This window comes from Haemaphysalis longicornis, unplaced genomic scaffold (assembly GCF_048455015.1).
Source record: "Haemaphysalis longicornis isolate Haplotype H1 unplaced genomic scaffold, Haemaphysalis longicornis Haplotype H1 scaffold_4, whole genome shotgun sequence".
Lineage (NCBI taxonomy): Eukaryota > Metazoa > Arthropoda > Arachnida > Ixodida > Ixodidae > Haemaphysalis > Haemaphysalis longicornis.
In genome coordinates this window covers 162,560,407-162,573,465 of record NW_027526361.1, presented here as the reverse complement: position 1 = coordinate 162,573,465, position 13,059 = coordinate 162,560,407, and the positions used below count along the sequence as shown (strand labels likewise).

The 13,059-nt window shown below is 47.3% G+C and overlaps 1 protein-coding gene across 5 annotated transcripts in view; it reads left to right on the top strand.

Moving 5' to 3' along the window:
* The window catches only part of Bru3 (CUGBP Elav-like family member bruno 3), a 533,833-nt gene that overhangs the window by 496,127 nt on the left and 24,647 nt on the right, over positions 1 to 13,059 (top strand). For all 5 annotated transcript variants that reach the window (XR_013324255.1, XM_077707857.1, XM_077707856.1 and 2 more), the window contains 2 exons: positions 1,724 to 1,792; positions 9,058 to 9,129. Coding sequence is in view for 4 of the 5 variants with exons in the window: in XM_077707857.1 (XP_077563983.1) it covers positions 1,724 to 1,792; positions 9,058 to 9,129 (141 nt within the window). In the remaining variant the exon portion in view is untranslated. The remainder of the gene's footprint in view (positions 1 to 1,723; positions 1,793 to 9,057; positions 9,130 to 13,059) is intronic.

The following is a 13,059-nucleotide window of genomic DNA, read 5'->3' as shown; positions in this document are numbered from 1 at the left end:
TATCGCCTCCTCGTCTGCCAGTTTTATTAATGAAACATTTTTTATAGCCATCTAATTGGTGCATACTTTTATCATTATCATACCAAGTTTGGGTGCGCATAATTATATGGAAACGAAAAGAAAACTAGTTAAGGAAATACTCTAAGTGATCATTTTTATTGTTTGCAAAACGAGCGTTCACGTGCAGTTTGGAGTTATGGGACTGTGGCGGGGACGAAAGGAATTCAGGCAAGGTGTTCTTGGAGGGAGTTCATTCAGGGACAGCGTTTTCTCTCACTGGTGTGGTAGCAGGCAAGCCCGAGGTCATTTTGGCAAGATCACGTACATCAGATATGTGTAGCGGGTCAGAATCGTCAGTTTGTTTTGCAAAGATTTATCCATTGTAGCTCCAAACCGATTTCCAAAGGCATTCGTGTTTTCGTTTCACAGCCATTCCGAGAAGCCTTTTCGGAGCCGAACATAAATGTTCGTTCACGGACACAGGGGCCACGGTGTCGAGACTGTTGATCCTCGTTTTCTTTGCCTTCTTTAGAACCGAGTCGCGTTTTGTCCGTGATTTGAATTGAACAATGATGTTCGATTTTAAGGGATCACGAGTGGCCACCCTGTGACAAACCTCAACGTCAGAGGCAGCTATACTCTCACTAATTGACCTCCCTATCTTGGACACGATGTCGAAAACGGATTCATTGTCACGCTTGGGAACACCCTGTATCTCGAGATTTGTGCAGCGCGAATACTACTCTGACTGAGTGAGTCGTCTCTCGAGGTCAAACACTTTCGTTTCAAGACCGTCGCATTTTGCCTGCACTTCCTGCTTCTCTTGCGTTCGTTGCTTGGTTATTGATTGTTCAGTCTCAATTCGTATTTTTAGGTCCGCAATTTCCTCATGAGCACATTCAATGCTTTTTTTAGAGCTTCTTGCTCCTGCCGTAAATCTCGTATGTCACCTCGCAGGTCACGTTCGAGGGTTTTCTTAAATGTATTTAGTGTTTGGTTTGTTGACCTGCGCAGGCTTGGCAAGGGGGTTACTGGTCGCAGAAAAAAAATGAGACAGTTTGTCCCAGGCTCAACATGTTCTTGTTATTGTCCTCTTTGAGGGGCTGACGGGCTGTCTCCTTTTCCATACCGGCCGGCCATCCGTAGATACTTCTATCAGTTTCCCTGATTACGTAACTTTTCAAATAGTGCCCAATTTTTCCCCGGCTTATTTTGAGAAATGGTACAACTCGAAACAAAGTTCCCCACAATGCTGACATTTGTGCATGTATAACAATATGGACACTGCTATAATGCGCATACATCTTTCTGCTTGAGAAAACAAAATGCAAAATACTCTCCCATATTTCCCACACCATCGACCACGTAGTACAGCTCGTCAATCGTCATCAAAAAGCTCTAGCGGTAATTGTTAAGGCTATATGTGCAAAAAATGTAACCTTTACACGACTGAACCAGAACGTTAACATCGCCTCACACCCCCCCCCCCCCCCCCAGCCCCCTTCAGCCGGTCCGAAAGATATCTCTTCCGGTACTCTTTTCTTGAAATTGCTATTAATCATAATAGGGTAGGCTTCTTGGTGTTTTTGGCATCTAGTGAATCTTGATTTAGGTTAATCCCGCACAACGTTCTCTCTTGTTTTCATTGTTCCAGCAATGTTTTTTTCGAGAAATTTTCTCAATGGGCTTCCTACTCAGTGCCTTTGGTACATTTTCCTTCCAGTGCATTCCGGGCCTCCCGATGCCGTTCGAGTGATACTGCAAGAATTGCCCAGCCATCTCCATACAGAAGGTAGGCTGCCTCGTGCCACAGAAGCTGTGTCGAGCAGCTAAAGTGGCAGCCACAGCGTTTTGTCGGCTTCTGTGCCACGGGCTGTTCGAAAGGTGATGTGCGGAACTTTCGCTGTGCTCATGGTACTTCTTGTTCATGCCTTCTGGCGCGCACAGTGTCGCTATAATTTGTGAGTAGGTTGGCTGTTGCAACTAGTATTATCGCGCAAGTCTACAGCAGTGCTTCAGCAAGAGAGGTGAGATCAGCACCTTGTCCCATCTTTCTTCTTCGGTTGTCCTCGACTGTGTGCGCCGCCAACCCCCTTAACCTTTGAGTGACAGATCGTGTGCGTGACTGCGATCTCATCCCTCTAAAGCAGCTCATGACACTAATTAGTACAAGGTCGAAATTTGTTTGGTCAAAAATTTTGTACACGCAAATAATGCGACGGGAGGCAAGTAATGTGACAGGTCATCAGACTTACATTATTAGCAAAATCGCGACATTAGTCTAGGAGAGATGGAGCTGGACACTTCCGAACGCCGTGAACCCTAAATAGGGTCCGCCGTTTATTCCTCGCTTGTGTGTAGCGGCGAACTGGAGGCGCATACCCAGCACTCATTGGTGGCCGCTTAGCCCCAGCACTATCGCTCTTGGGGATTTTCCTTGCGCGGCATGACTGTACGTGCTGGGGCGCCACCACATAGCCCCCTCCCCCCTTTGAGATGGAGGCTTGATGAGAAGTCCGTGTGGGATTGGAAAAGGCGAAGCGCACTGCCGTTTAGTGGCGACGGTGACAGGTGGTGGTGTGGCTGGAGGGTGAAGTGGTAGTGTTGATGCTGTAATGATTGATGGGGGTTCTGGTGTCAGGCAGGATGTCTTCGGTGAAAGCGGGCTTGAGGCAATCGACAGAAACGACAGTGCCACGGACGTTAACTCGAACGGTAAACGTCTTATCGCAGCATCAAATTACCAGGTGGGGGTCGGTGTACGGTGCTTGGAGCGGTCGGCGGGCATTGTCGTACGCAAATGGAAACATATTGGCTGTCAGAAAGGCTTGACTGAATAAAAGTGTGCGTTGGGGAACACGGCCATGGTAGTTGGGGACCAATATGGGTGGACAAACCGCCCTAATTCAGTTACGATAGATGGACTTGGTGGCGAAAGGTTATCTTGAGGCTTCGGAGGAACCAGGTAGTCTGCATGTGTTTGATGCATTTATTCTTCCAAACGCATTCACCATTCCGCACCACGAAATTCGAATCAGTCTCTTCGTTGACAAGCGTTTCATGCACAGCATAAGAAGGAACAGAGACGTCCTAAGCGGCGTGGTGATGGGTTCAAGATGGGTCGGGTGGCGCCCGGTTCATACTTACCAAAGATATGCGGCCGCCACACATATCTCCAACACTTCTTGATGGCATAGATAAACATGCATTTGTTGTGGAAGAACGCTACATATCACTCACTTCTGACCGTCGTCATGGCGAGCATACACACACACCAACCACAGTTTCGTATTGTTGACATATTGACCATCCAACGAAAAGCTCGAGCAGGATTGGCTTAACTTCGAAGCAGGCTTGATTTAAAAAAAAGCCCACTTTGCTAGATTTGCTGCTGACGCTCAGTTCTCGTCATTTATGAAGGCAGCGCTGTTTTTACACACGAAATTAAAGAGAAATATAGACCTAAATTTGGTGCCGGCTCGTCAGGTCGGTCGAGCGTGCCTCACGTCTTCCGAAGCTTACCAGAATTTTCTGTACGGTTACCGCCATTCCGATGCTCAGTTACCACCTGGCTCATTGGTACTGCTGTGGGCACCCAACGTCGTGCTGGCCCCTCTATTAGAAACTCACGTCCCGTTTGACGGCCCCTTACCGCGTTTTGAGCGAATTCGCCGGCTTTTGCGCGCATTCACTTAGACGTACCATCCCGCTCGTCACTCGCTGCCCAATCTCACATGTACATTGCTCACGTGGCCCAAATTAAACCCTACTCTACGAATGCTTCCCCATGGTTTTTCAACCGCCCAGTGGGTTTCGTCGACTGGATGGAGGTGTCATTTGACCAGACATTTAAAGAAACAGACAACTGATTTTTGTAGACTATATTTTCTTTATCCCAAATTAAAGGCCATCACTTAAAACACTTTAACCCGAAACTGGCTCCCTGATAGCGCCCCAGTGCTTTCTAAATCGGAATTTAAGATCTCCAAGCCATACGTGTCCTCATACCCAGCTTTCTCGCTCAAAATTCCAACCTCTCAGGAACCTAGCAAAACCACTTTAGGAAAGTGATATTTGGCAAAAAGCCAGAAGTAAACGTGAAGATGAAAACACTAAAAGGCTATTTCCGGGTTTCTGAATATTTTTTGTGTAATTCGCTGTCAAATCTTACTCCCCATGCATTTCTATGGGATAGTTTCCATGGCTCAGGAACCTAGTCGCGGAACGTGCGCTACTTGAAACTGTGCACAAAGCAAGCATTCGCCCCATATATTAGCTGTGCCAAAGAAAAATTGCTGAGTAATCACTGTTGAAAGGACTGCCACGAGCGGCAAAGCTGCACATGTGCCAAAGCGAGCGCTAGCAGCCATGACAGTGAGCCGTCCGGCAGCATGCTTCAACGGCTCGTGAGATTAAAATAGGCATTTAAACACTTGTCCCCGGCTACAGCAACGATAAGTGCAGCCTTTCCAATTCCTTCAGGCGGTTTCTGAATCACGTGTGGAAACCGACAAAGTTGTTTGGACATGTAACGGAGTGTCGCGCTTAGGCACTACATAGCGCGACCTGTCATACTTTAGAAGTTTTATTGCGAAATTAAATTTCTTACCGCCGGTTTACTTTGAAATTACTTTAGCTTGCCCTAATATGTAAAACGCTTGCTTCCATATGAGCAAGACAACATGCACTCCACAAAAAGCGGTTGTGTGCCCCTTTAAGGAATTGAACACGAGGAGCAAGATTTTAAATGGGGTCATATTCTGCGGAAACGCATTAAGACACAACGTTATCCTCCTAGCTGCACATAACGTACACAACAGACACAGCGTTTTCCTTCTAGCTGTATTTCCAATTGTAAATAGTGTCTGGCTTCCGCCGAGTCTGGCTTCTGCCGAGTGACAATGTGCACAGATTAACTTGCCATTCTTTAGACAATATATAATCACACATAACAAAGCGGCCACCAACATTTGACATCAGGTTTTCACTTACACCAACGCAGCTATGACTGAAGGGAAGGGAAAACCCTGCCGCTTAACTCACAGCGTAGCGGACACAGGCGTGTTATTGACAGGTGAACGCACCCGCCTATCTTTTGTGTTTTCTTCACTTTCCAGTGTTGTTATTGCTAACTTTAAAATGCCTGAACTTTTCTCGTTGATAGCCTATGCACTTTGATTTTACTTTGCGCTCACCATAAAAACAATAGAAAAAACCGGACAGTGCGAGTACACTAAGGAACAACGAGTGCTTCCTGTGTCTTTTTCAGTATTCTGTTTGTGTCTGCCATGGTTTGTGCGCTGTTGCTTTTTATGACGAAGTAGCCTAATTTCTTTATGAACAACTAACCCACATTTCAACCCTTTTACAGTTAGCGTATAATCATAAAGCCCGTGCACTAATGGGCGCCGCAAAGCAAATGAAGAGATGAAGTAGACACTATTGGTAGATGAAAGCACAGCTTAAAGGCTATTTAGGTACGCTTCTCCCAGAACTTAAATTTCCTGGACAGCTTCCCGTAGAAGCAGTGGAGCGGCGAGCTTTGTCCGCGTCAAGACAGAGCAACAAAAGTGGCCCTTACGAAGCCTTCGCAGCCGTCGGTCCCCGGTCGTAGGGCGTGCCCCATGGTCCAAAACGCAAAGGCAACAGGGACGTCGCCGACGTTAAGGCAGGTGCCTGGACGTCAGCGACATCCCCTTTGCCTTCGCGTTTTTGTCAGGAACCTTTCGCGGTCACTTTGCGACAGCCTCAGCGCCATCACCATCGGCACTTTCGAGCACAATGCAAGACACGCGGCTTTCGCAACAGGCGCAGCAAACGCCTCGTTGGTCGCACCGCTCACGGGATCCACCGGATTGGGGTCATCCGTTGGGGTCGACCACTGTTCTACAAGGCCAGCTTCTGCTTCCCGCTGTTGGAGGCGTGGCTTTGCACCCGGGCCGTCGGTTGTGGCCGCTATGCCTTCTGCTCGTCCGTAATGTTCTCGGTGGACTCCGAGGCTCCCGCAGGCACGGTGACCCTCGCGTAAGGCCGCATACACTGTGTCGCTTTGTGGCCAAAGCTCGCCATGTTACACTCGCGCCTCATGTGCCCGCCGCCGAACAGAGAAGACACTAAGGGGCCCCGCCCGACACCACTACAAGTGTCTGGCTGCGCAAAAAAAGGAGCTTGGAAGGCAGGTCTTCGATCCTAACGGGGGCATTGAGCATGTGGGTCGCCTACGACGTTGTTAAACCGTTGTCCCGGGTGCTCTTAACCGTTTGCATCCCATGTTGTCGACCGATCCCTTGGGAGCCAAGGGCACTCCTACTTCATCGTCCAGACGTTTTAAAACCCTCTGTAGCTTCATCCGCACGTTATGGTTTGCCAGATCGATGAGCAAACACCGGCAATTCTTCACTTTCACGTCGGTCGCAGGAAGCATGGGCTCAATGTTGTTCTCGTCCCTGCATGTCAGTACCCGTATATCGTTCATCGGATATGCCCCTCAACGCATGCACCTTGAGGAGCAGGTCCCAACGAGTCAATGCGTTCCTAAAATTTCTCACGCAATGAGGTCTTGGAAAAATTTTACGTATAAATAAAAACTCTGTTTAAAACACACTAATCTGTGGGAAACGTAGGCAAACTGATTTAAGCTGGAGTGATGAACAGCACAGAAAGCTAGACAGGAAGGCCGTAGACACGACGCTGATAACTGATTTTTGTTTTCGCTAACAAGGAATGAATAGAAAAAGACAGGAGTCTGTGGCTCTAGCTGTAAAAATACAAACACAATGAAACGGCCACATGCCTAAGAAAAAAGTAGAACGGTCGGGCGCAGACGTTAAGTTGCCTTTGTCGCAAAGTAAATAGGAAATTCCCAGCGTCCGACAGGTGCACAAAGAAACATGCAAAGCCCTTCGTTCAATGCCGGGAAGACGTCATCTCCGAAATACCATAGTCATGTAAGCAGCCGTGCAAGGGGTGAACTAGTGTAACTAGATAACGTACAAGAATACCGCCACTGATGCACGTAAGTAAGCAACGGCGCTCATTTTGGTGTTTACTTGCCGCTTTTATGGCCTTCCCGGCAACGTCTACCGGCTCGTTTGGTAACATCACTGCTGAAGATGCAGCAAAACGGCATCTCCGGGCACAGTTCTGCTGCTGAAATAATGCGGTACAGTTACGGAAAAGGAAGCGCGAACACCAAAATATGAGCCGGAACACACAGACGACACAATTTCTTTCCGTGCAATAAAATTGTCACGTGGCTTTATTACAAGTAACAAAAATTTAAAATGTGTCTTTTCAAAGATACCACTAGTGAGCCAATATTTTATTCCACTATCCGTATTCCGTGGTTTTGTGTTCCGGTTGATATTTTCGTGTTCTCATTTCACTGAACACGCGTTACATTTGATTCGCGTTCGGAACGACGTCATTCGCGCGCAGCCGCAGAGCAGGGAGGGCAACCTACGTCTACCAGAGTTGACCGACTCAAACGCATAAGCAACAGAATGGCGGCCCCCATGAACCCTCCATTGCCCTCACGGGAAGGAAATGGACTTACTTGGTAGTTAGGGCATTGTACGGGCGCTCTGATATCAGGTGTGCCGCTGCTACAGATTGGTCAGTTGTACAAATTACTGAGCGAAGAGTATTTTATAATCGCCTTGGCTTTAAAAGTGTATTTTTCATTGCTAGAGAAGTAAGTCGCGTGACTTCTGCTTTTTCCGATTTATGGCCCGTTTGAGACAAACATCGTTTGTTAGTCAACGCCATGTCTGTGTGCTCTTCCTGTCGTCTTGTTTTCCGCGCTGTTCATCACTCTGTTGTGCACTGAGTGGCCCGCCTATAGTCCGTGTGACCAAACCCGTTTCAGCTTCCAGACATGGCGGCATTCACTTTTGAGTTACGCATCTTGCGTCCGTACGCGAGTGCGACTGCGACGAAAGAGTGCATGAAGAAGGGCTAGCGTTCCGGCTAGCCGGTAATCGGGCTAGTTGACTGCTTGGTTAGAACGCTATGAAAGAGTGCACGCTGTCTCCACGTTAGTAGTGACGAGATACGAGTTGTTGCTGTTGTTGTTCCTTTCTTTGTGGCACGCACCCACGTGGCCGATTTTCTAGGAATCGTGGGATGTTGTGCCCACTTCACAAAAGTACCATTTGGAACTAGCGTGAAATTTATAGAAAAGTGCGTGCCGCGTGACACGTGAACGGGATTTCCAGTAAGCGGTACAGGTGCAACCCAGCCCGGCAAACTTTGTGGCGCATGCCAGTAGTCGGTGGTGTGTGCAGAAGCTGGAGCGGTTGTCAGTACAGTTGTAGTAATTCGCTGGAAAAAGTAAAAAAATGAAAGCAGAGATAAAAACGCGAACATGATGTTGTAGTAAAGGAGCCTTTCGAAGTAATTCCTGCACACAGATACAATGTAGGAGTTACAAAAACCATTGATAAGTATCGCAAGGATTTCCCTCCAAAGCTCGGAGCATTCTAAGTGCCGTGAAAAGAGTTTCATCAGGTCCCTTATTGTCTTTAGAGAAGCACACTGGTTTGTGTAATTAGAAATGACACATCCACCACAGCAAACCCCAATGGTGCATCAGAGGTACTAAGGCAGTAATTTCGCAAAGGCTGTGTGCCCCGGCATATGGTTTTACCCACGGATATTGTCTATATTGTGAAATACGCTGCGGTGATAGACGCCGCGCAAGCACTACGTTTTAAACGGCGCATGTAATTGCAACATGCCCCAGTGAAATGGAATTTTCATGCTTCGTACATCTCTAACTATTTTTTTCTCTGTGGTTGCAGTTATTGCGCCGCGCTATGGCAGAGTGCGCCGAGAAGAATTGTGTGAACTTTGTGTAGCCATGTAGAGCAGAACCGTATCGTCCATGGAGACATTGAAGCATGCAACAGTGGACTGCCTGGCAAAAGCATCAGTTCATTTGCACTAAGCTGGTGCTCACCGCCACAATAATCACGCTGTTGCTGAGTGTTTGGTCCCTGAGTTGCCACGCCATGCACCAGATCAAAATGTTTGGTGATTTCTTTTTTCTTTTCGCAGCCCAGGCAATTCCGAACGGCGACGCCCTCCAGCCCGCAGCGTATCCAGCGCTGCAGCCCTTTCCAGGCATCCGTAAGTGGCTTTCTCGAAAAGCGAAGCCTTATTGGAAGAAACATAGCAGTCCTTCCTTACAAGAGGAAAGTCGTTCCTAGTGGTTGTTCTTGTGTCGTCTGTTCCTCCTGTTTGACCAGTTTGTTTATGTTAGTAAGAATGGGGTGTTCGTTTTGTGCGCCCTGACTTTCCTCCGTGATTCTTGCTGCGCTGGAGTTGTCACGATGAACCAACAGGCCCAGACTTCCATATTAGTCAATTATAAGAGGAATCGAGTCGGACTTCGATTGCCAAGGAGAGAGCCCCTCAAAGCATTTTAGTAAGTCTTCTATATGAATTAGGGGGTCATGATCGGCCGCGTCAATGTGACCCTAAAGTAGCTTAAGAACACTATAATGGGAAGTTTTAGAGGGATACGTGCTACTGCTGCAGTAGGCGCAGAAGGGGGACTAGGATCTCACTCAAAACTCAGGTGCGTGGTCGGGCTGTGGCGGAGCAAGGCAACAACCCTGCTTCTATATTTGATGATGCTTGGGGTTATGCGAGCAGCAAAAGTTTCACCCTTGGAGTCAGGTGCATGTCTTGTTATATGACAAAGAGAAAACCTTAGAAAAAGACGAGTCCCTGTACGCCTTCATCTGAACATTGAATGGGAGTGCTTTAAACATTGCAAATCGGCAAGACATGTGCTGCGATAGGAGGCGATATCTTGTTTGGGTCACTTTTTTCTGACATTGCACAATAAAAAGAAAAAGTACCTTCGCGTAAAAGAAACTAATACGTCCCCTATGCCATTTATCGCTGCTCGTGCGGTCCTACTTCTCAAGCCCATTCATCACACTTTTGAGGAGCGTTTCATATCGATGATGATGGAGATTAGCTTCCGAAACGCGCATAAGGGCTGTACGGGCAAAGTTTTTATTGGAGCCAGCCGTGCATCCCATTCATTGATTAAACGCAAGGGGAGACAGGTTCGCGTCCTGTCGCTTGTAGATGCACTCTACATGGACAGGGTAAATGCGATGAGCAATTCCAGGCACTCTCAGCTTGCCTAATTGAAGCCTCAGGTCTAAAGCCAACGTGCCGAGAGCACTTCAATCCCACAAGAATATTGCTCGAGGTGACTGGAAGGCGAACCAGCCAGAAAGTGCTAGTTTTGGTTGAGAAAGCCTGCTTCTGCCCGAGCATGGTTGATTGTTTGATGACTGGTCTTTAGCTCGGGCTGTTGCGCATTCTATTAGTACGCGCTCAGAGATTCCAAAGGTTGAATTGAACTTTTGCCGCCGTTCCTGCGAGATTTTGTTGTGCTGTCGTTGCCAGTTGTGTCAGTGCCACACAAAACTCAGTGTCTGACTGCAAGTCTGTATGTATGTTGTCTTTTTCTTATTACTAATTCTTATACAAGTTACTTTAATAAATAATTTAATGTAGCACCGTAGGTATGTACCACTACCTTGTGGGTATGTATCACTTTGCTGGGATAAGGGCAGTAGCTCGGGTATGTACTTGAACTTGGGCCCTACTTTTCGCGTTGAGGTCTTGCGACGTTGCGGATTCAACATTGCGAATCTGCTAAATAGCGGCAATCAGAAAAGCCCAAGTCACACCTGCATGGTCAGCAATCGGTAACACCGGGGCAGAAAAGGTCGATTGGACATCGTTCCCTTTGCAATGTTACATCGAAATGACATCCACCCTTGCGTCACACGTGATGCGAGAGTAGCGTCTGTTCGTTGTAAGGCATTCGTTACACAACATAACAGAAGAAACAAAGACACCAGAAGCGGTGAGGTAACGGGTCCACGATGGGTGGAGCGGACGGTGGCCCGGCTTATATCAGCCGAAGTTACATGGGTGCAAATCATATCTCCGACACTTGTCAGTAATGTGGCGGATACTTATTTGATATGGAATCACGCTACATGCTGCTCACTTCTAGACCTCTTCTTCCCGAGCGTGTACACGCGCCACCGGCACATTGTTATTGCCTCTGTAGCGAGTATGCAAGAAAATGGTTGGCATGGCTTTATCTGATTTCGTTGGAAGCTTGATCGTGAAAGAAAGTTACTGCCGTTTTTAGCAATGATGCCGACTTTTCATTCCGAAAGGCGGTGCCCCTTTCAAGCGCTGACGTAAAGCAAAACTCAACCCAAGTGCTCAAGTGCTCTCGATGTCCCACTCTCTATAAATGATCACCTGGCTCTATTTAATAAGTCTTCATAACCCAAAGCATAAGCCCTGAAGAAAGAGCACGGCTGGAAATATCTTACCAATGTAAAAACTTGGGCGGGTTGGTGATGCATGTTTAACCACAACGCAAGAGACAAGACACAGACAACTCTTCGTGTGTCCTCTTGCTATCGTCCTGTGTCTTGTTGTGCTGTGGCTTGACATGGAAATATCAGTTGATGGACAACTGTCAAATTAATGCTAGGAAAACACCCGGCAGGAAGGCTTGGCCTCGAGTACCGAGTTTAACCTCGTCAAATTTTCTTCGAAAGTCCGGGCAAATACGAAAAACTCGTCGAGGTAGCAAGGCCGGTGTGCAACTTCAGGTCGGCGAGGACAAGGTCCACAACTCGTTAACAGTGCACTACATAAGACCGGTGTGTTGTTCAGGGCCGATAGGGGAGGCCCCTTTAGCAATGAAAATTTCTGCTGAGAACTCCTATTGTAAGCAGTGCCCCTGGCGGCCACTCCTTACCAGTTGGTTTCAGAAGTTTTGTTTGTTAAATTAATCCTTATTCATTGCCCCAAATAGTGTTCTTTTTTATTTTATGGTATACAGTTTTATGGAACCCGTCAAATAACTGTTGAGTTTGGTTTAAAAACATTTAGGACGGCTGGCTGCTACAGGAGTTTTCTGGGGAATGCCTGCGCTCCATTCGATGTTGTCATCGCAAATAGGACCCGCACTCTCCAGTGGTTTTTCCCCCGCACGACACACCTCAACCTTCTAGTACACTGTAACTCGTTGACACGTTGCTGGTGCCGTGCACAGCCCAAACGGCGTCACCCTAAATTCGTAAAGGCAATCTTCTCACGGTCTCTCTCGTCCAATGGCCAGTCGTTCAATGGCCAGTACCTGGTGTTCAGGTTCATCGATGAAAAGTACTTGGCATGACAAAGGTGGTCGGGGGTTCATGATTGGACTTGCGCAAAACAAACGGGGACGAGGAAGGAACGACAAGGACGAGCGCACTCTAACAACTGGTTTAATTTCTTGGAAGAAAGACATATATACCCCACAGACCTGCGTACAACATCTCAGTAAAAGCTTTACAGCGCACACACATCACATAAGTAGATCAGCGTCTACAAAAAAGGCAACAGCAGCGTCAATTCCTTATCTAACAAGGCCACAGAAGGGTGGCTGATGCACTTGTCTTTGTGTTGTGAGATTAAAAACGCTTCCACAATCTCTCTTGAATTTTATAGGATACCCTTGCTATGTGGGCACGTGTATGTTGGATAAACCCGAAGGTGCCTAAATATAAGATTAAGAAAACATGCTTCAAGTTTAAAAGGAAGGCCTTACACACACTTGGCCACGCATTGTAAAAAATGTAAAAGAAGTGATTGCGCACCTATCTTAGAGGAAACTTCGGTGTTGTTTTCGCATCCTAAACAAAATTCAAGAGAGATTCTGGAAGCGTTTTTAATCTCACAGCACAAAGGGAAGTGCATCAGCCACCCTTCTGTGGCCTTGTTAGATAAGGAATTGACGCTGCTGTCGCCTTTTTTGTAGACGCTGATCTACTTATGTGATGTGTGTGCGCTGTAAAGCTTTTACTGAGATGTTGTACGCAGGTCTGTGGGGTATACATGTCTTTCTTCCAAGAAATTAAACCAGTTAGAGTGCGCTCGTCCTTGTCGTTCCTTCCTCGTCCCCGTTTGGTTTGCGCAAGTCCATTCATGAATCGTTTCCAAGTAGGCCGGCTTGCTGTGATG